Below are 24,238 nucleotides of genomic sequence, written 5' to 3'. Positions count from 1 at the left end.
ACCTCCATGGCAAAATTGTACAGGTGTGCCCAAATTTAGAAAGATTACAACCCATTGATCTAAAACATTCTAATGTGCAAGAATCGTTCACCTTTTGAAAGATGGTTGGAGATGCTGGGACGTAAAGTTGTGACCAGACCTCCATGAGCATCCCACCAGCAGAAATCTCAAACACCTCAAAACACTTCCTGAGGCCATGATTAAAAATGTTTCATATAATTGGGGATCAAAATTATTACATTTTTAATTTAAGACTGACCTTTAATTATACTTTTTCTTTTTTTTCTTTTTTTTATTTAGTTATAGTAAAATGGCACAATAAAAATATTGTCCTAACAATTTGTTGTCCTAGCCAGATCGCTTCTGGCCCAAACCTTCAGGTTTGACCTAACAGTGCTTGGCACAGGAAAAATACAGATCTACACTACTGCAATGCTCCCTAACTAGGGACCAGAGGATGTGAGCTCAGACTGCACGGCAAGTCAGAGCAAACATTTCTAAAAAAGTTTATCCTTGAAATCATACTCTTTTTTTTTTTTTTTTTTTTTAATTTCCTTCCCTTTTTCAATGGCAAAGTAGTCAAACAGATAAAAGAAAGTAAGAATAGTGAAAGGTGTAATTTCAAAACAAAACATAAAACTCCCTTTGAAATCAGTTAAAAAAAAAAGTAATCACACCCCTCCCCCCCAAGGTAAATAAAGTCAACTGCTTGAAAAAAAAATTCCAAAAAACAATTAGAAAGTATTTTTTTCCACCTCAACACTACAGCAGTATGACTGCTGCTCTAATCAACGTCCTTCTGTTGCCCATGGTCTAAGGGGGCCACTCCAGGAAACAGCATCCATCGGCCTACGTGTTACTTTGGCCAAGGCACCTCTGTAGAAGTCATACACTGTAGGTCAACATTGGGAAATGAGATGATGTGAATCTACCACATGAATGACAGCTCTGCTACAGCGAGGCCTAAAGCCACCACATCTACGCGCTCTACAGCCATCACCTATTCTAAAGCAGCCCTGAAATTCGAGAAACCCTGCCTTGGGACATTAGACTATTTCAAAAGGGCAGGCAATGAACCACTACATATGTTAAGAGACAGTGCAATGTAAGAAATAGTGAAACCAGTCCAAGGAAATACCCTATGGGATCTATGCACTTAACATTAACAGAAAAAAGACAGTTGAAGGAAGATAAAGCCAACTTTTGCTCTTCACTCACTCCCAGCTACCCCAAAACAGTTTCTCTGAATTTGCACTCTGGCTTCTCAGAATATAAAAGCTTTGTAGAACATGGGCTTCAGTGCCAGTTTTGAGGCTAACATTCATGTAAAGAATAATTATGGGACCAAAAAGTTCTGCTTATGAAATCAGAATAGGATAAACCAAAAGATTTCATGCATTAGAATCATAGCCACAGTTGGCAGTTGGATTTTCTCAAACAATATTTGTATGGGTCTTATTTGTCACATTTATAATATGTACTGTTTGCTTCCATTTGTTGACTAGAAAGCAGAGCTCTCCTCTGTCTAACGTAAAACAACCTGTTAGTAGCTAATTCATCACAGATTCAGTCTTGCTCCCAATAAAGTTAATGGCAAAATTCCCAACACTACTGATGGCAGCAAGATTAAAGTTAGCCCTACAGTAGTGTTTTACCACCCCAGTCGCGAAGGTAGTTCTTTGTGTGTTTAATTGTGCATACATGAATGATTAGTCTCACTGACTAATGTGAGACTCTCCAACATAGGAAAAGTTAATTATTTTCAGGATCAGGGCCATCATATAGGCAATTGTATAAGCACATTTATACTAGTTAAATAACTATTTGCATGTTGCACATGCCTGGAGAACAGAGTGGAGCAAAAAGCTTGTTATTATCCATGAACTCCCTTCTCCTCCCCAAATACTGATTTTTAAAATGTATTTACATCTATTGACTTTCTCTGCATGTTACTCCTATCATAAAAAATATGTCTTCAAAACATTCACTCCCCTTGATTTTAACCCTACCGAAGCAAAAAATAGATATTTCAATAGAAAAATACAAGATAAAAAATATCCTAAAAATAAAATGTTAGCATGGAATGTTGTTTTTACACAAAAAGACCCTCTTGTGAATTGCCTCTGCTATACAAACACTTCTGTATCTTTTATATTTACATATTTTGGATGTAATCCTGTACTCACTGAAGTTAATGGGACTTTGCCATTGACTTCACTTGGAACAGGAGCAGGCTCTACATAGACTATATTTGCTCCTCTGAAAGGTGACAGCAGTGGAGAGAAAAGAGCATGATAAAACACATATAAGACTGAATAATTAGCCAGTCCTCTCTGGAAGCCTGATTGTCTTCTCCCATGCTATTTTAAACCAGTGAAACTCCACGTCCTTCACTGGAGCTGTTCCTGACTCCCTGTGTATACGAGGGAGAATCAGTGCTTTTGACTTCGATACTGTACACACAAGGAAGGGAGGACTTGTGTGTTTCCACCTGCCTCACTTTCTCAGTGGAGTTAATTACACTCAAGTGCCAGTTCCCTTCCAGGACTGAACTCCATATATCCAATCCTGCATCCCCTGTAATCAATTGCAATCATTCAGCAATGCAGGATCATACCCCAGATTAACCCCTTTTTTCATTCTGACAGCAAAGCAGCACCTCCACAGACACCTTTGTGCCTGTGAAACCACATTTGATACCCACAAGTGAGATGCCATTAAGGAAAGAGGCAGTAGGAGCCAAAAAGAAGGGAACAGAAAGAGGCATCCCCATCAACTAAGCCCAAATCTGCTGCCCTTAGTATATGCCTTAAGAAATATTGTCTTTACACATTAGGTACATCTGACAAGATCAAACTGTGTCATTTTCTTTTTTCATGAGATGAAAGGCCATGTGGCATAATGTGATTAGTAAATCATTCCTGAGCTTCTGAAAGAAATTAAGATAAAATTACTGCTCAAAAGAGTGAGTTCTTCGAGAGCCTCTTCTTTTTACACTGATGTCTTTGGTTGTGTCCGTTTCCCTAATCTCTTTTTCCAGGAAGAATGGGATTATTTTTCTTCTTTATGCAGCAGAAAAATGAGATCTAATGGAGTCTTCACGTAACTGCCGATGTTTCCCCATGTTACAATCCTCCTGTCGAGTTCGTCTTTCAATAGTTATTCTGTATTTCTTTCTGCATGAAAGGAGAAGAACAGAGTGAGAAATCGTTCTCCAGCTATAGGATAACAGGACTTCCCTTATAAAGAATGCCTGTAGGGGACAGCTGGATGCCAGTTGAAAAATGAAATGTGACAGAATGTGAAACTCTGGTCAAAGATTAAAGTAGTTTGCCTTGAAACATTTTACCCAAGCTCAGGAATGCCTGTTAATTTCTCCACAGCAGTCTCAAAGCACCAAGACACAGACATTTGTTTCTTTGAAAATTTCTGATCTAAGTGATTAGGAAGTTTTTGTGAAGTGGCATGTGAACTGTGTCACATCACTGCTTTATACTGATCAAAGCCAAATTTCTTTCCTGTATACAGAGGCACTTTCTGCAGAGTTCAAACAACGGAGCTGACCCTTTATTCAGCTGCATTTCTCACTGAAACTATATATTAACTAACTAGCCCTCCCATCTCCCTCTGAGGAAAGTTACTATGTTTATAATGTCAGTGGAGGTAGTAAGATGAATTAAGAAGTGGGAAGTAGACGACAGATAAGGAGTAAATACAACTGCTCACGCATCAGACAGTTTTTCCTGTGCATCTTCCTCCAGGTCCTTTTGAAGGATTCTGTTAATGCTACTTCGTGTGTCAAACAGAAGCCTTCAGATTGCTTTTCTGTTCCTCGTCAGTATCCAGATCGCCAAAAAAAAATATAAATGTGGGGAGTCTAATGATTTTATGCATTTTTGCATCTACTGAGTTTCAGGACCAATTTTTCAAAAGGGTGTTAGTCCAGCTGCTCTGCATACAGTACTGCTTGTTCAGGCGCATGACAAAATATTTGTATGCCAAGGATATCTCTGTTCCATCTGCACGCGTAGCAGGAGTCAGAGCCAGACATATAGCGATGAAAGAAGGATTTTCAGAACACCACGATTTTTAAAAAGGTCGTCTAGCTGGATAAGGTGGTTCAATAGAAAGTGGGTACCTCTGCATCTTGAAAAACTCCCCTAGACATCTGTATCTGTAGGCTCCAAAAAAACTTTAAAAACCTGTATCCTTCACTTATGCATTTTTAAGTCAGTCCTTTCACAGGTCAGACAATGCACAGTAGTAGTTCATGCACAAGGACAGACTCACGTTTTAGAAATGCAGCTCTTCACCTTTAAATCCTTACAAAGCTACATATCAGAACTACAACACAGATTCTTCAACACAGTTCATATGCACACTCAAAACAGTATCTGCATGTCCTTTTGTGGTGATTATAGATCCAAATTATCAGAGAGATGCACTCAGAAGGTGCATATGCAGGTCAAATGCTGTAGAAGCTGCAGGTACAAATTGCTTCCAGGCACACAGGTCCCAGACCTGCATTTTCTGAAAATCTGAGCCATACATCCTGATATGCCATGTTTCATATGCTTATTCTAAAGGAGCAATTGGGGGCTTGATTGTATTCCTCCTTTCAATGAGTGCAATCACATCTCCAGGGTGAAATTCACCTGCGTGCTTTTAGATGTCTCCAATATGCAGGTCCATCTGAGATACCTGCGGCTTCCTTAATAGTCAATAGAGAGTAATGGACCTTTCTAGGAAGCATCCTTCTGACCTATTTTACATGAGGGGACATGAACTGCACTAAAAAAAAAGCCTGTGCCTCCCCTTTTAACATAAATAAGACGACTAGGTGCTGAGCTCAAGTGTGGATATCTGCTTTTACAGACACTCAGCTTTGCTCACACAAATTTCCACCCCAAATCTTAGTGTCAGATGCTTGAGAGTTTAAGAGATTTCTTACTCTACATTGAATGCTTTGTATAGTTTTATACCAGCTAAGGATGAGTCTTTTGCCACATTTCCTGTCCCCACCCACGAACTCCCTCTCAGCTATGCTAAAAAATAAAAACACCTAAAAGTTATCATCTCAGATTGGGAAGGTATAAAAAAATGCAAGAGCCTATGATGACATACAATGTAGACACATTTACATTTTCTCTTTGGTTTGGCTTTTCAAAGACAAAAAAAAAAAAAAAAATCAGTCCCAGCTACCTTGCCTTGTCTTAGACCCAAACAATATATTACATAAGCACTAAACACATGCAAGCAAATTTTTTTTCTTTAGCCATAGGGAAAGTTTTCTCTTATAACATGGACAGCAAAGGTCCTCTCCTCTCATAACGATGCATTAACTGGCCATGCAGCTAGCATCAGTCACTCTATGGAATTTCAGTTACAATTACTTGATGAATAACCCTGGACTCTGGGATATTTTGCAACTCTAGATGCGGGCTGGTGAGCCACAGTAGGTTTTGCTTGCTTCATTTTGTTAATGTGTTCTATAGGTAATTATTTTCATTGAAGAAAATGATTTGACTGTTATACGCAGAGGTTACTTCTGTTCTCCTGTTTGCCTTTTCCATGCCATAAGAGGATAAATCACACCAAAAATAGGATGCTGAACAGGTGTTATAATAATTTGGTCTGTCAGTGCACTTTAGATTTGCTGACTAACAGTATAAGCATCATTTTTCTTAAACAGGCACAAAACATCAATCACCCAGCACCGACCCCAGTTTACTAAGTTAAAGATACAGATTTGAAACCCAAATATTCTCTTAAACCAAAACAGAAATCTCCTTCTAGCTTCCAGTGGAATTGTGCTCAATAATCAAAACTAAGCATGATACCAGGCAAGTGATATAAATCTCTTGCATGATCACAGACTGCACAATTATGCTGGCAAGGAATACCAAACAAAGGCAGCTTTCAAGGCCAGGACATTTTGTCAAGGGAGTCATGAATGAATGGAACACACTGGAGTTATTTCCTCGAGTAAAGCTACTCTGACATGTAAGTGTTTACAGGATGAGGCCCTGAATCCATAAAATGATTTGGATATGCACAGAAGATAAGGACAGTCAAAGTGTGTTCACAGTCTTTGGTGGGAATTTTACCACAAATGATTATGGTGCCTCCTGCCTCACATCTTCCTCACATCAAGGATGTGCTGCCAAGACCAGAGAGGTTTAGATAAAGAGTAAAAAGTTTAAGAAACTTTCAGTTAATTGGACTGACCTGAAAAAGTAAAAAGCCATTAGCAATCCTGCTCCGAGCAAAGCACCCACAACTATTCCTGTAACAGCTGATTCTCCTAGACCACCTGCTTGAAAAAGGGAAAAATAAACCATCAGGGTTCACATTGAGAACTATTTGCATTCACATATTTGAAAATACACAGGACTAGGAAATGAATGACCAGCATCAGACAATAACAAAAGCCATTTAGAGTTCAGGACTCCATGGGAACCTTTTCTTCAGTTCCTGCATGTGTATTTTTTGTCCCTGCTTTCCTTGAGATTAAACAAGCCCCCAAGGTCAGTGCCAAAAGAAGTCACAATCGTAAAGATGTGACATGCAGGAATGTTGTTAAGAAACTGGTCTGAATCATAATACCTGTACTGTGATTATAACAAGTCATGTAATAGGAATCAGCACTGAATATCACCTAAGCTGGTGTTACAGAAACAATCCCATTTCATCTGGTTTAGCATCATAACCACCTATCAGCCAGGTTTACTGAAATGACCGTATGATTATTCAGTGGCTCCACAGGCTCTTTCTGAACCTATGCTGTTTCAACTTAAAGCCACGTGAGCTTTGCCTTGCCCTAAGTCTGAACAGGGACACAGCCCCTAGCAGGGACTGTGACTCTGGGAAATGCAGGGCAGCTGAGCAACAATGGCATTTTCAGGTGGGTACATCCTGCTCCCTTTCCATGCCTAAACCTGGGTTCACGGGAAGGAACGAGAAGAAACAAAGAAATGAAGCAGCTTCCTCCTCTTCATTTATCCTTGACCCTTTGACGGGATTGTCTCTGTATATCAACGTGTGTGGAAGGAAACAAGGTGCATAGCTACACTGTGTACCTGCACTGAGTGCGTGTAGTTACACTGTGTATCTGTGCTGAGCATGGAGGGCACGGCCTGGAAGCAGTCTCTATGTACACAGGGCTTTTCAGGGATTGATGAATTAACAAGCTGCAAATACCTCTTCACTGCAAGGCTAGGAATTTGTTTCCTGCAAAGACCTAAGACCACACTTTGCCGCTCAAGCATCCCCATCCTCCTGCCCTCATCTCCTTGCAGTGCCCTGCTCAGTACGACATGGTCTGGAGACTCGGTATGATGGAAAACAAGGGCACCTGCTCTGTGGAGGGTAGTCACAGCCTTCTGGATTCCCAGTGGTTAGCCTACTCAACCTTCTTCACTTCTCACCTTACCAGACTCCTCAGAGTGCCTCTTCTCAGCACTGAAATATCATTCTGCACTGGGAGAATAAACTCTGCTCCTGTCAGACGGGGCTCCCGAACTGATAATTATCAATATGATTATTCTCTACTAGGGGGGTTCAGCTATATCCTTTGTTTGCTTCTTTTTGACTAAAAGAGATTTTACCTTTAAGCCCCCCCGAAGGTCCCAGAACCTCCAGGGCACTGGGCCAGTGCCTTATGATTACTATCATATTTAAGTACAGAAGAGTGATTCAGACCACGTACCATCCAGGGCTGCCAGACTCTAGCTTCCCAAACGGTCAGCAGAGAGACATAGCCACGGAGTCTCAGTTGGACAACTGTGCTAAGCAATCCAATACAAACTATTTTGCTGCATCACCACATGGATTCCTCTCTCTGACAGCCTGGATGGAGGCATTATGTCACTACACTTACATGATTTACAAGGTGTATTGTTTGTATGCTCTGAAACACGGCTTTCATCTAGTCTCAGCCTGCCGTGACTCCAAGGATATTTCACATTTGATCGAATTTCAAAACGCCCCTGCTTTCCGTAGTAGTCCCCGATCACCTATGCAAAAAAGAAAGGAAAGAAAAGAAAAGATTTTCCTATTGACTATGGAAAACAAACAGGAGGGGTGCATCACTTGAACGCTTGTGGCAGGATGTTGAATGAGGGAAAATAGGGCTGAAAGGGTCTTTGGGAGGTCATGTAGTCCATGCCCTGCCCCAAGGCAGGATCAGCTGAAGGAGAGCATTCCTGGCAGATGCTTATCTAACCTGCTCTTGCAAGCCTCCAGAGACAGAGTCTTGACAAGCCCTGTAGGCAATTATTCTGGAGCTTAGCTATCTTTGTTGTTAGTGGTTTCCCCTAACATGTAACCTAGATCTCCCTTGTTGTAATTATCCATCACTACTTATTCTATTGCCAGTGGACACAGAGGCTTTTCCTTTCTGAAACATCAGTTTACATATTCATAGCCTGCTATCAGCTCTCCCCTCAGCCTTCTCTTGTATATAAACCCAACTCACACACATTTTTTAGCCCTCTGAATATTCCTGCTGCTCTCTCTCCCTGGACTTTCTTCAATTGCTGCACCATGGGTTGAGTCTTCAGGAATGGTTGTACTGCAGTGGAGGTCTGCAGGACATTGGGCTAACCAAAAGTGCTGACGTTCCTGACTGCACATTTCTAGCTGGACATTTCTTTTTTGTATGGACCTGGAGGCGCCTGAGGTTCAGCTAAAACCTTCACATCTTCTGCAGAATTACTACAGAGTCAGTTATTCTCTACCTTGTAATTCTGCATTTGTTTATATTTACATAGAAAAGGCATTTGGGGTTTACCATTCTGGTAGCATGTGCTATTATTTCAGACCAATTCATCAAGATACTTTAGAATTTCTGTCCTGTCCTCAAGAGTAAATCCAGGCTTTATTCAAGATAAGATCCACTGGATCTACTGCAAAGTTGCAGGTCTAAATTGTGCTAACAGTAGTAGGTCACTCATCTGAAAGTAGTTCCCAAAAATCTATACACTCTAATAAGGGTAAAAGGCCAGATAGGATGCACAAACACTGAATGAATCAGCAGGGATGGAGGAGCACATCAAAAGGCATAAGTGACCAACTACGGATACGATCTATCTATAAATACACTGTGTTTAGATATTAGAGTAATGCTTCTTTTACTCAGGCTACTGATAGCCTGTTCAAATCTTACACCTGAACTCCCTTTTGAAGAGAAAGATTTAGAAGGCGTATAACATTTGCCCTGATTAAGTACACAAAGGTAGATTTCACATTAAATAAAGGAGCAGATTTCTCTCCCAGTATTGCAACTGGGAGTTAAGATCTTAGAAGAAAGTCCTTTTTATATTAGTTCAAAAATACAGGCAAATTCAGTAAACTGGAAAAAGCATATAAAAAAAAAAAAAAAACCTCAGAGACCACTTGCAGGCAGCAGGCAATTCACTGAGAGACTGTTTCATTTATCAAAAAGGAATAGGAGAGGTGTCTTTATTACAGTGTAACCCTCCTCTACCAAGAGGACTTAGTAAACGTGAAAGGATGCAGGAAGGCTTGACAAGAACAGATAGGTAGTAGCAACCAAACTGATTCAGATGAGAAACAGGACAAATGTTTTAAAAGAGCAAGAGCGGTTAAACACTGGAACAAACACTGAGGGACCAAGTGAGAGAGTCCCTGTTTTTCAGTGTCTTCAAATGAAAAATGAATGCCTCTTAGAGGGTGAGCTTTAGTCACATGTAAACTGTCGAGCTCCGTAAAGGGTAAAGGATTGTGCCTGCCTGTGATGCAGCAGAGGTCAGACTTAAGTAATCCGATGTCTTCTTCTAGCTTGAAACTCTATGAATGGATTTAGAAAACCGTTCTGGCCAAACACAGGTTCATCTGGCTCAGTTCCACTGAGAAACAAACATTTTCACGTTGACATGGAAGAAATTGGCAGAATGAATAAAACAAAGGCATCAAAGAAACCATGTTATTAGTCAGATTAAAGTACAAGGGCAGAATTGAATGTAGTGGACGCTAGTAATAAATAATTGCATATTGAATATGTTACTTGCATGTATATTTTTATGTATCATCAAAAACAAAGCACAGAGAAATTAAGATGAGAAGTATGCTAAAGGGGAAGAGGAATGCAACATCAAAGAAATAAAAGATAGCCTGAACTGGAAGGGAAGGAAAGCGAAGGAAGGAAGCCTGGAAGAATTAGACTAAACTGATAAACATGATAAAAAGCTAACACATTAAGCGAAAAGAAGAGATGCACACTGTTCCTGTCAAACTTATCCCAATCAATTTGTCCTACTAACTTTAAGTAATGATGATTACTCCTCCTACAGACACTCCTGGAAGTGTCTGTAATTCACTGCTGAAGTTTTTCAGTCATTTTTACCTACCAAAATGCCCTAGCAATCACAGACATTTAAAAAGGCTTTCTGAGTTTGTATTTACTGCAGCATTGACATGAACAATAACTTGAGAGTTTCCTTCATTAGATTCAAATCCACACATAAAAATGTCCAGCTCAGGTTTACTGCCACTTTGCATTTGAGCTTACTGGCCTCTGACGAAATGAGGAAGGCCAGCAAAGTTTAGGTTGATGCTGACATTGCAACTAACAGCGCAATGGTAAAGTACCTGTTTGCTTCAGCTGGAGTTAGGGTAATATATATATTAACAAACTCAGCAATACCATTTTAATGTATTTATTTAATAAACAGATGCCCATTAACTAAACAGATGATACGATGTTACATCAACCCGGGTAACTCATCAGTGGCTAACTGAAATAGTGTTTGTTTCCTTACCTCTTGTGTGCCTGCTTCTGGGTCCGTCATTGCAATCACAGAGAAATCCCCATATCTGTCTCCATTGGCATCAATGGACACCTGCCCTGCAATGCCTAAAGAATGGCATGTGAGGAATTAGAAAATTAATTAGTTAAAATATCAAGCCTTTCCAAGGAAAACAAGAAAACAGTGGACAGGTTTTACAGACCGATATGACAGGAAATCTCATCAGTCTCCCAGCATTTTTGTTGACATTCCAAAAGAAATTGTAATTTCATCTTGGTGTCTGCATTCCTGAATTCTTAACATTTCTCCTTTTTAAATATCAAATGTGTGAGACTAGGGAATATGTGAGAAAAATCTTATCCAGAAAGCCAGTGGGCCAGAAAAAAACAAAAATACTTTTAATGCAAATTATTTACAGAGAGCTCAGCCCCAAAGCAGCTAATGATGCCTCAGCAAAGGGAGTCCAGCTCACATGCTGCAGAGACCTTCAGGGCACAGCCAGAAGCCCCACAACCTGATGTGGCTTGGGGCACCGATACAGCTAATCCAGCATTGTATCCCATCTGATGGGATATTGGAGGTGCGAGAGAAAAGAGGAACCATGTGCATTAAATTCTGCATTCATTTACATATGATTAACTGCCTAATATGGTGCTGTTCATTTTCTAATTTTGACCCCAACTCACTTCCTTCCTTTACACATTTGAGGGTAGGATCTCACATTCCCTTAGGCCAGCTGCCACTCTTATTTCACATACTTTAACAAAATTTAGACTCCCGAAGACCGTTCTTATTGACAGATCGTGGCTTCATCTTAGCAGCCCTTCATATGATGAAGTCACATTAAAAATTCTATACATGAAATCACGTAAGATTCCTGATGATTTCAATATTTGTTTTTAATAATGAGGAATAAATTAAATGTCTGGTGGATATTGTGCATGTGTTAGATACCATCTCTACTTGTAACTACTACTAATATTCTAGGAAACGCTGGGCAAACTTATTTAAGTGGGAAGGGATTTCAGGACTCCAGTCCAACTTCCTGCTCAAACAGGGTCAGCTAGGAGGTCAGAATAGGCTGCTCAGAGATGTATATGGTCTTGAAAACCTCAAAGCTGGGAGACTGCACGATCTGTTTCAATGCTTAACTGTCCTCACACTGGGAGGCTGCTGAAATGTGATCCTGCACTGCCTGACACCAAATGCAGCAATTTACACCTGTGCAAAGCCAGTGCAAGTCAAACAGGCATCACTTCATATCCATGTTACACAGGTTATGTGACTACCCCAGGCACAAAGCAGTAGAGAATCAGGCTCCCATTGACCGAAAATCAGAAAAGAGAGGTCAGCTATTCAGCTAGAGTGCAAATTCCCCTCAACATACCTAAGAATAGTAAGCCTTCAACAGATTGACACACCTACATTTATCTGCTCTGTTTCCACTTTAACAGAGTGATATCAGGAACGTTTAAGCCTATTGTGATTTTCAGCATATGCACTGTTAATTAAAAGATTTACTGTCAAACATCTAGTTTCAAGTATAACAGTACAGTAACCAAACAACTGCAATTTGATTATTGCAGGAGGACAGAATGGGCGTTCCGTAGTTCGCTATGAAAGCGGTGAAAGACGCCACTATAAAGAGCTGCAATGTCCTTGCCTACAGGTTGCTGGATCTGACAGGAGGCTGTATACAGAACAGTCACCTTCCTGGCCTAAGAAAGCCAAAACTGAATTATTGCAGGTAGGTACTAGAACTTGCTGAAAAGCAGATTTCCTATGGAATTTTTTTTAATGGGAAACACTAATTTTTTGACTTGCGATATGAAGCAAAACAAAGTGTTGAAATTTCAACATTTCCTAAAACGTTGTTCCCGAAGAAGCATATTTAGGAAATTTTATAATAACCTCAAAGTAGTACGACATTTGGATGAATCTAGAAGGATTTTATCTGGACCATCTTTTTGTTATATTATGTTAGATACTTACATACTGAAAATGTTGCTACAGTTTCAGAGGAAATCTTAATGAAATCAAAATATCGCTCACAAAATGTTCACTTCAGTCATATCAAGGTGTCTCTAACAACCCAGAAATTTTGGTATTTCTGCTATTTGGTATAACCCAATAAATATTTTGATCATTTCAGCCTTCTTTTCTTAAGTACTTGTTGCTGTCTGTGCAGTTGTGGCTGGCAGTTGGGACTGTGAATGCTGCATGAAATGGCATCCACATTCAGTTTGGTTTCTGATAGGTCACCTACTCAGAGCCAGCTGTAAGATGACGTGCACAGGCAATTAGAGATCTATATGTCAGCAATTACAAATTAATGGCAACAATTATATTTCTGATGATCAAGGCCTGAAAAAGTTTAAGTGAATTATAAAGCCTCAGTCCTGCAACAGACCTGGTAAGCGTACAGATGGACTGTATGCTGTGATGCTGCATTCATTTTAGAGAGGGGCTTACAAACAGGATAAAGGGATATGATTTTCCTGAAAGGACCGGATCGCAAAAAGCCAGGTGGAAGGCTTCTTAAATCAGGCCTATCCTTGTAAAATCAAGACCAGCAAAGTACTGCCACAGGTTGGAGATGGCATATAACTTGCACGGCATTTTGACCTTGCAAACTATGCCCTCACAACTCAACTTGGCAGTTGTGTTTTCAGAATAGCTGTGACAGGTCACCCAGCAACAATAAACTGGTTTTCACAGGTGAGGAAAGAGAACATTGTTTTCCTCCTGGCTGGTTTTACAAGTAAGGTGCGAGAACCTATCGTGTAACCTGTGCTCTCCTCTGCATGGAGCACATGGTGCTATAAAAGATGTGCATAGGCACTTCATCTGGGGGCTTTCTGGAGCAGAAAATTAGGCAAGAAAACACAGACAGCCTGTGCTGGAGCATCTGTTCATACACAGGATGGGCAAACAGTAAGGCAAATCCTTAGACATCAGATTACCTCTGTTAAAGGAGCGTGTTTTGGGAAGCCATGGATGAGACAGGAGATAATGTAGCTTTCAGCACAATCTCCAATTGGTGCAGGGGTCCTTATGGGATGACTGCAGCCAGCATCATTTAAAGCAATCCCAAGGTTGTCTAAAGCCACACTGTGGGCTGTTTTGCTTTCTGTTCAGCCGTAATTTCAGAACATAAGAGGTTTTCAGCCACTGTCCTTCTTGCCTTCCTCCACTATGTCCAGTGTGTGTTCTTAGAGCAGAGAATCTGGCCACGGAGTTTTTCTAACATGTTTAAATTCATCATTGGCTTCTTATCTAGGGAGAACGTTTCTTGCTCTTAGGCATTTCCATTGGAAATCTCATCAATTGTACTCCAAAAGACTGGAATATTATAAGAGATGACAGATGAATCCAACAATGCCAGAACTCAGTTATTCCTGCCTGGCAAAAGCTCTCACATAGCTTTACATCAGTAGGGTGACATCCATGTGCCAGTTGCACTGTGGAATCACAGCCTACAGGATTAGGCACAGAAAGTCACAGTACTACTCAGCTGCTGCCTCTGAGATAACATGTAAAGGTCCTGAAAGAGGCTGGGAGGAAATCCTTCCAGGGCCCAAAACAGCCTTGTCAAGGAATAAAAAATTGGCACCTGCTTGCTTCGATCCATTCCCAGCCTTTTAAGATAAAAAAGTCAAATGGAAAGAATGAGGCAATCTGAGAGCTAATAGATGCACTTGAGTAAAGTGAGCAGCTGTAATCTTTTCAAAAACAAAGGAGCCTGAGAAAATTATTGGTATTCTTTACATCATCAGTGAGGGTCATTAAACGGTAAGTTCTTTGAGCCGAATAACACTTCAAGGGATGGTGCAAAAAAAGTTTAGATTGTTATGTGAGGCAGCCTTAAAGATGTGTATGGTTTCATATGGATTTTTGCTTCTCATTTAAGAGTTGCATAGACACTGGTCCTTATTCTGCACATAGTAAAGACCTGAATTTTTTTTTGTCTCTGAAAGCTGGAATTCCACGTTAACTCTTACCTTCATATGTTCTGTTCCGTGTTTGCTGAACAATTTTTTCCCCATCTTTCTTACTGAAACCATACTTCAGGACTTCCTGTAAAGCTAGAGCATAAAGAAGAATAGCATCATGGAATCCTTCCACAAACATGTTCACCTAAAAAGGAGAAAAAAAAAAAAAAAGCAATGGCAATTGTCACATGAAAAACATCTGTCTTCCCTATGGAACTGATTAACTGGAGAGAATCTCCAGATTAATCAAAATGACCAATTTGAAGGGTTATTTTCTCAACTGCTGGAACACAAAGGAATGTATCTCAAAAAAAAAAGCAAGAAGAAAAGTGTAACTTTTGACCCACTTTTAAAAATAGTCAAAAAAAGTTAACAGTTATACTATCTGCTATTCTGAACATTCAAATCGCGCTTCAATGTTGTGTCTGAATATTTCTGCAGATAGGGGAGAAATCTGCTGATCACAGTTCCCATGCCAAGCTGCACAAATTCTGCTGCTGATCGCATGGGGTTCTGAAAGGTGCTGAGCACCTCATCCCACAGCACTGAGAACGTCCTCCTCCCTCTGCACAAAGGACTTAGCACCTGTCAGGATTGGGAAATATGCTTTGCCATGATTTTTTTTGGAGAGCATAAGTTTTTCTGACTGGTGGATTTGCTTGTTTAATGATTACCACTTCTATTTCTGGCCCCTGCTCAGCTGAGCATCTCTCCACTAGCAAACGAGCAATGGAGGAAACTGCTTACCCTCTGCAGTAATGTGTTCTCTGGGGCTGCCAGGAGAACAGTTTCCTATCTTCTATCATTTTTTTCAGTAAATGACATGAACTAAATGAAATGTTGCTTTCTAACACTAATATAAGGAGACTGCTGCAAACCGGTGACGTCTTCCATGAGTCAACACAGACAGCCTGCGGCTTTTGTCCTGCACCACTCTGAATATCAACAGCAGTTAAAGTAGAGTGCTGCACAAACATTATGGGTTTGTTTGCCCGAGCCAGGTGCACCTCAGTGATGAAGCACTGAACCGCAGTAGGAGCTGAGTTCAGATCTAGACCCATCACCAAGAAGCAGATACGCAAGCGGCTTGAACAGCACAGCTATTCCCCTCCTCTAAGCAACAACTCACATCTCCGTCCTGCAACACATCCTGGCTCGATGCACAATAATTCAGAATTAATTATCTTTTCAACTGAAAGAAGGATGTTCCCATTTGCTCATAGTTTAGTTACACTGGAAAAGTGCCTCGTGTGCTGAAGCTAGCAAAGGTGCAAGCAAAGGTTGTAGCACATTATGGGGCCTCTTACTGCCATTTCCACTGAACAACACCCTTCTATAAATATGCTCCCGGTTAGAAACAATATTTAGCTTATCTTCAATTTCAGTGTATCTAAACAACTAAAAAATGTTGGTAAACAAAGCACTGCTCAAACTCCCACAGTTTTAGCTGGACATTAAAAAAGCTGAAAGATGTAGCCAGTTAAGTAAATAACTGCTCCACAGATAAAAAGTATTACATAGTTGATTGGCCAAGCAGAACTAACCAAGCTCCTGGTTATGTAATTACATACAAGACATTCTTTCACTCTTCAACTGGTTGCCAACAGTAAGGAGAATGAAACCTGTTCACCGATAATATGGAAGTTTAAATTTCTCTGACATTTAAAAGTGGATGTTTACATTACTTTGATCTATGTTTCATTAAGAAAATGCAACACAAATTTAGGGAAAAAGCCGCCAGTGTAATGGAAGGCGCAGCACAGCTCAGTTTGGTAAGACAGCCAAAGATTAAAAAGGTAGCTGAAGTTATTTTGACCTAAAGAGAAAGCACAAAAGAGAAGGTGAAAGTCAACCTTTTGGTGGAATAGTAAGAGCTGATGGAGAGAGTGCACACTAAACAGGCTTTGCCAGTGGGGGATTAATTTTTTAAGACAAAAACCAAACAAACAAAAAAGCAACTCACAAAGCCGGACAACTGCTTTATGTGCCAGCCTTTGAGTCCAAGTGGCCTGTGGAGGATCAAACATGGGCTTTCATGATGTGACACTCATTCTCTCAGGAGGAGAAAGAACGAGTCTCTCTGGTTGCTTTACCTCCCTGCTGACTGATTTACAGCTTGTGGTTGGCATGAGTTTCAAGGAAAGCTATTTGTTGCTTCCTTTGTCCATGGCAAAGACCTCTCAGTGTAACACAGCAACCGTCAAAACCTGTTTGGTCAGCTAACTTGCTCAATCTGAAATCTATCCATGCAACCCTGAAAACCCTCCAGTAGATGCTACAGAAGATTAGCCAAATGAGCCTTGGCAAAACTCGCCTGGCAGTTTGGGAGGGTATTGCTGCAGTCCCCTGCCTTGCCCCTTGGCCAGAAGTCCTGAAATCGCATAGGCAAATCATCAGAAAATCATCTGCACCACCTTGCAGTTCCTCCAGTACAAGAACCAACACTTTCCCTTACACTGTCAAGGAAGGTGAAACTACTGGTAATTTACACCATTTCAAATCTTTTAGGAAAAGAGTAATATTTTACTAATTGCAGCTGGAAAACACTCTCCAGCCAAGCAAATGTTGGGCACACTGGCTGCTTTTCAGATTTCACCAGTAACGTTTTCAAGCATCAGTTTTTGAAAGGGGACATAGGATACTGTGAACAGCATAAAGTTTTCCTGCCTATCATCTTGCTGGGTCATTCAGAAGTTGTATGGTCCTGCACAGAGGATGGGTTGCATGATGTGTAATCAACAGAGTTCAGGACTGCTCTAAGCTAGAAAGGAGAGAACATTTGAGACGGGAGGAATATTCAAGTATTACATAGCTATTTAACAACTTGAAGGGATTGCTGTTTCTGTGTTCCATTTTCTATTTGCTCATTCAGATTCATTTTGCAGGCCTGTTGCTGTGACTAAGATTGCCTACAACAAACCTGCTGAATAAAATGAGTGCAACATTTGTGCCAGATGGTGTATCTGATACCACTCCTGATGCACTAGAACAGTGTCCCAGGACTTCTCTTTTGGATAACATTAGTTCTGAGTGTTGTTGTACCTCATGTATCTTGTTGGTAAAAAGGCTTTTCTTCATTTTTATCCCCCCCTCCTTTTTTTTTAAAAAAAAAAAAAAAACACAAACAACATTGCTTATGTTCTACAGTCAGTCCAAAATATTTTTGTGCCAGTTTTCAGCCTACGTATACTTGAGAAGTTTCATATAATTTGTAACTAACATTATTTAGGAATCTAAACATTAAATTTGTACGTGTGTGTGCTGAAGAAAAATAAAAAAAAAAAACTCAGCAGTATTTTCAAAAGAAACTTGAGACTGAGTGTGCTGCCTGAACTAACTTAAAGAGACACCTGAATTGCAGACGGTGACATCACTCTATCGGGTCACCAAAGCTTCTCAAGATGCATATCCCAAAACTGAAGTATCTAAACCATCAATATCTTTAGAAAATCTTGACCACTTATCAAAAATGACCAAACAGATTGATATCAAACTTTTCCCCACAATTTTTACATTTTTTGAGGCTGTGTTTCTTTGGGTTTTAGAATATCTGTCACTAAAAGCAGTTATAAAAAATAGTGTTTTCTTCCCTTGCTGCAAGAAGTATACTACTGCGGGAACGAAAGGTTTAAAGCACTAGAAGAAGCAGATGTTCCATGAATGTGTCAAGTGGGGACCAGAATAATTGTGAAGGTGTCTTCACAGGTGGCTCGATGGTCTCCATGGTAGCTAATAACGTGTGGTTTAACCTCAGATAGCCCTCAGGAAGACACTACACCACTTAAGATTTTGAAGATCCCCTAATCTTGTAGATAACCAATAATTCTTTTAGTTGAGCTCCAATTAAAGGAGACATTTTTGATGGTAGTATTTTCCAGTTTGTTTTATGTTGATTTTTTAAATTACAAGGGGGAGGTTAACTCAAAATGCTATGACTACTGTCAATAAGTCAGGTCTATTAAAATCTTGCTGACTCCCCAGCACAGCCACCCTACCAAAATGGGTCACGAGCAATGTGACTGGCAGCAGAAAAGCTGCCACTTTGCTGAACCTCTTTGGAGGCTGCAATACAAGTATGTGGAACTCCCCGTCCTGCGATACCTTCCATATCACATTCACATCCCAATCAAGGTACAGGATAATTAAAAGCAGATAAGGTAGCTGCTGGAAAACTGAATGAGATAAACATACATTTTTTTCTTTTTATTTTCCTACCTTTCTACTCTAGTTAACCATCATCCATTAGAGAAAAACCCTCTCTATGGAAATCACATGAATAAATTTTACACAGTTCAAAGTTATAGTTCCCCAAGCAGCTATAGTGTGACCACACTATTCATATATACCAAGGTGTTAACAGCATACACAGCAATGCAAAATACTACCGACATGGAAGACAGCCAAGCTTCAGCTACACAGGACCCATAATTTTCTGTATCCTCCCCACAGACTGTTAAGTAACATTACTCTCTTCCATCTGGAACTGCCCAGGTCTGAAGCACAGCAATTACAGCAATTCATACCACTTCAGTGCTAGGTGGGCGGGCGGGGGATCATTACTTTTTTTTTCCCCCTACTGCAAAGTCAAACAGCTAACATCCCCTACAGTGTCTGTCTGAATGTATATTCCAGTACGTCCACACTGCTTTTCAAGTCCTGTCAAACTACAGTCCCAGCCAAAATCATTGAGGACTCCGGGGGCTGCATGGGATGTACCCAGATTTTTGCAAACATCTTACTAACTTACTAATTACTAATTGACAGGGATATAACAATGTGAGCTAACGCTCAGTATCTTTTGGATTAGTCCATGGGGATGAAACTTTAAAAACAATCAAGTTTAGAAGTTTGACACTATAATCACATCTTCAGAACTATGAATGCTGTAAATGAACTCTCTGAATTTTAACAATATTGTGTCATGCTATACAACTATAATATGACTCAGCAAAAATAATAGCAACATAGTTCAAATATAGCAACTATATTTCAGTTATACATATATCATACTTCAAACTAGTCTCCTGCCAAACTGGTTCTTCCATTGTGTTTGACCATGGATTTCTGCAGCATGGCAACACATCCAATGTTTTAGGGTGAAGTTTTTTCTACTACCTTATTCTGTTTCAGTGTATCTCAATGGAATAGTCTTTTTGTAAGCAGCTGTAATTTAACTCTCAGGTATCTCTTCTTAATCCTTCTTCAACAAGCCAATTATACTTATTGTCCTTCCTTTATGAGCTTTTGCAAGAAACTCATGCAGTAAATTTTTTCATCCATTTCTGGACGCACATCTTGGGTTGTTTACTGTTGAATGACACATTACCTAGCAATATACTCCTCATTTTATCTTTGGCACCATTCACTGACATCACACATTCCCATTCGGCACATTGCTGCTGCTGCTGCTGCTGCTGTCATTGAGCCAAGCGCTCCTTCTGTTTCTGGGATGCTCAGGGGCCCTCAGCAGCTCCTTGATCAGTTGCTGTACTCTTGCTTTGAGCTGCCCAAATCCAGAACAAAAGTGCTCATGATCTCCATACAGCAGACCACTGCCAGATGTAACTGATTAGGTTTTAATAATTATTTTTTTTTAAGATAAAATATAGCTGTTTCAAAATAATTTTACATTAAATTTGTGGTTTGTATAAACTTAACAAGAAACTCTAGATGAGGCAGCATGCAGACTGAGACTTGGAAGCTGAGGGAAGAATACTCTTACATCTGAGTATTACCCGCAAGTACGTGAAGTGCGTTTCAAAGCTGCAATGCCACGTCCATTTCATTTTTGGAGCAACATGTTAGTCCTACCACCACTAACCCTGTCATATATTGTTCTGCCTGCCTGCCTCATTAACTCACTGTCCAGCTCCCCACAGGATTTCTTAATGCTGCTATGCAGCAGACAGAGTTCCTAACCTGATCTACAGATAACAGCTCTATGCATCTGGAGTGGCATTTCAAGGACTCCCAAAGGTAGTAAAGGCAAAGCCATAGGGCTCACCTATCCAGCTGTCATAAATAATGTCTTGCAGGGTGGTAGCCACTGACATGGACACACAACCAGGTATCTGACCTGCTCCCACAGGGATCACATCACTGAAACCAACCCCACACTGGAAAGGGAGATAAAGCTACAAAACAGTTAATCAGAGCTGTACATTTAAATTCTTACATGCTAAAAATAGAGCCTTCTCCTGGTTAACCACACTGCTTCCCTAATGGAGTTGAACATTAGAGGTTCAAAGAAACAGGAAGGAAAAGAGGAAAAATAACAGAAAAACTTGTCTTGTCCAGAGAAGGCCATTTCCTCAGTATTTAATTCACCACTGAAAAAGAATATACAGCATTATGCCACATTCAGGGCAATGCAGATGTTACCAAGGACAGCCTCTCACCCACTGTATTCCCTGATACCAGCTTTGTATAAATACGTAAATTAACTGATGTCTGCTCAAGAAAACATTAGGCCCGAGCTCAACACTTTGTTTTCTAAAGGACAGGCAACTGTCCCAAGTCTCATTTGTTTTCTGGGTCTGGATCCTGCATCATTCCTTAGACAAAGAGGAGTAATATTCATTAGGGTGAACATTTAGCTAGAAACAGACTGCAGGAATGGAAATGAGAAGGGAGATGTTACATAACAGTAAAAGATTATACATAATTTAGAAAGATTTATTCAAATACTGTTGCACTTTTCAGCACGCAACATCAGTTGGGGGTGGCTTGTCACACCACGGGTATCTGGTGCTCCCAGGCAGGCTGCGAGGTTGGGCACAGTGGTTATGCCTCCTTCCCTGCGGCTGCCGGCAGCAGTGGTGAGTGGTGTAAAGTAGAGAAAGCCAGTTGCGCTGCAGGCTCTTGGCTGTAGGAGCTCCTTTGCAATGGGGTTTACCAATGACCCCTTGCTCTGCTGGAGCACGCGAAGCTCCCCAGAAGTCAGCAGCACTAACTATGGGAGGCTCGTGGCCAGGAGATCCAAGAGAGCTCCTCTCGTGGCACTGCTTTCTGTGCAGTTTGGACACAAAGATTCTCTTCTGTGGCTAAGCCCTTCTCCTTCAGGAAGCAACTGTGCCTTTGCCTGCCTGCCCTGTTCACCAGCACATCTGACTCAGCTGGTACACGGCTGACGCGTACTCCCGGGCACACGAAGCCACTGCTAACCTTGTTACACCTAGGCAAAAGAATGCTTAATCCAATAGGACTAAAATACCGCCGACGACAAATACCGTAACAAACTCCTTATCTGCTTTAAGGTCAGAAGCTGGCCCTTTGTTCCACAAAAAGTTATGCTGAAATAAAAAGAAATGAACAACAAACGTCTGGAATTTATTTTTAAAAAGCTGTCAGGAGGTCAGGAATTTTGTCAGTGAAGGTTACTTTCTCATTAGGGAAAGAAAACCAAATGTAAAGCCTGCCCTCCCACTCTTGTATCTCCTACCTATTCTTTGTGCTCTCTTCTTTGTTTTTCTTAATACCTAGGTCTTGAAAAACTGGTAGATTTACTCAGTGTCATCCAGCTGAGGCAGCCACAAGTTGCTCTTTTGTCTCAGCTGTGAATTGAAGTCCAAACCTATTCAGTCCTAGCTTGCAGGGGAGCTGCACCGTAAAATGCCAGCTAAAACAGTACAGCAACCACCGACACACATGCCCATGGAAGAATCACTCCACGGCAGTACTGGTGAGTGCCCCCCATTGCTTATTAATTTACTGCTTGCAATCCTCTTGTGTGACTATCCAGCAAACAGCCTTAAATCCCTAGAGTCTGCTGTCAATAGGCCATGCAGAAAGCCTTCTAGATATAGCCAGAACCCATTCCTTGCAATAAACACAGAAATGGGAATCTCAAGCTCAGCAGGTTTACAGCATAAACCACAGTCACCTCACATCAAGGGGCTCTTATTGCTGCTAACTTGCACAAACTTTGGACCAAACTCATGGCTTGACATCACTGGGCCTCGAACCCCCCTCGGACCTCCAACAACGTGCCCAAAGCACAGGGAGCTGAAAACTGCCCCATTCCAGGGACTGGGAACTTCGCTGGAACTGGATTTCCCTCCTGCAAACCTGTATGGGTTTTATTCCTAGCTCTGTCAAATCTTGTACAAGTTGATACAGGACATTTTACCCTTCCGTGCTTTGGTTTCTGTATTGTAACACTGGTCTCAAAGGACTGCAATCAATGCAGCTAATGAGTAGCACTGTTTTGTATCAGAACTGAACTACCCACATAATAATCATTTAGGGGATGCATACGTTTCCTGTATGCTTACTTTACATATGCAATATTCATATATTTAATTCAGCTGTAAGGACCCTAGGCCAGATATCAAGGAAAAAGAATCAGAGAATGCATCAATACATTCCGGCAGCTAAGGTGAAATATGCTTCACCGTATGTATAATAAATCTCTAACTCTAGATAAGTGACCAAGGCAAAGGGTCTCCAGCACAAGGTATTACAGCATCATGGCTTGGCCACTGAAGGGATTTTAATCCTAAAAGGTACAGCTGTCATTCTTTTCAGCTGAACAGACAGAAAAAATTAAGAAAAATCTATTTAGAATAGAAGTACTAAGGACCCCACTGGTAGTCTGATGATAACCTATTCTACAGTTGGAACAAATACTCCCATTTTAAGTTAGCATTACGCAACAGTTGGAACATTTTAATTGCAGATTAATATCTTGTAACCAAAACCAGTACTTTCATTAAATATTAAGTTTAAAATGTCAGCGAGCAAGTTTGTTTTGCAATAGGAACATATTTCATTTTTTTAGGATGACAGAGTCACTCATCTGAAAAAATCAGTTCCACTTGCTAAAATAAGCTAACTGCTTTAAATAAATGCAGAGCTAGGACAAACAGGAAGGGCATTCATGCGTGATTGTTTTGGACTCTGGGTTTCTAACTTTATCACCGCACAACAAAAATCATGGAAATACTTTACTTTCTACACTGAAAACTCTCAGGATCACACCAGTTCTAATGAAAAACTCAGAAAAATTACTGTTGTGGAAACTCGTGCATTCAAACTGAATTTAACTATGCTCTGCTAGCTTCTGAATAAATCCTATGAGTGCAGGCTAGTGAAACCTTCAATAGGTAGGATAAAAAGCCACACAGGTTTATTATGAGCATCTGCTCGCAGCATTGTGAAAGGACCATAGTATTTCTGTGTTGTAACAGGTTAGCAAAGGCTATCCAGCAGAGCATTTGCTTTAAACACCGTCTTAAGGACTGGATAAACACAGATGATTTAGGCACAGCCAAACGTGGTGCTTAGCTCTGAAGTACCCTTGGAGCCGAGATTAGTCATCTAAGCTTCTTATTCAACAGGGAGAGAAATTAAGACACACAAAAACAGGATTCAAAAGCACCAACATGTTGCCTCACCCTTGCCAGCAGAGAAGGTGGAAAATGAGGGACTGATTTTCTCCTGTTACTCACACACTCGCGTGATGAACTCTGTTGCTGG

At 40.6% G+C, this 24,238-nt stretch overlaps 1 protein-coding gene across 2 annotated transcripts in view; it reads right to left on the bottom strand.

Annotated features, from left to right (window-relative positions):
* Positions 1–298: 298 nt before the first annotated feature.
* Positions 299–24,238, bottom strand: part of LOC104147816 (atrial natriuretic peptide receptor 3) — a 44,250-nt gene continuing 20,310 nt past the window's right edge. The window contains exons 4-8 of one of the 2 annotated variants that reach the window (XM_068927585.1): positions 14,771–14,906; positions 10,782–10,876; positions 7,880–8,015; positions 6,229–6,316; positions 299–3,176 (exon numbers count right to left, since the gene is read on the bottom strand). In XM_068927585.1, the coding sequence (XP_068783686.1) occupies positions 3,065–3,176; positions 6,229–6,316; positions 7,880–8,015; positions 10,782–10,876; positions 14,771–14,906 (567 nt within the window). In that variant the 3' untranslated portion in view covers positions 299–3,064. The remainder of the gene's footprint in view (positions 3,177–6,228; positions 6,317–7,879; positions 8,016–10,781; positions 10,877–14,770; positions 14,907–24,238) is intronic. The other variant, XM_068927586.1, reaches the window with a different exon arrangement.

Source organism: Struthio camelus, chromosome Z (assembly GCF_040807025.1).
Source record: "Struthio camelus isolate bStrCam1 chromosome Z, bStrCam1.hap1, whole genome shotgun sequence".
In the NCBI taxonomy this organism is placed as follows: Eukaryota; Metazoa; Chordata; class Aves; order Struthioniformes; family Struthionidae; genus Struthio; species Struthio camelus.
Note: the sequence above shows the minus strand (reverse complement) of the source record. Positions and strands in the feature narration are given on the sequence as shown.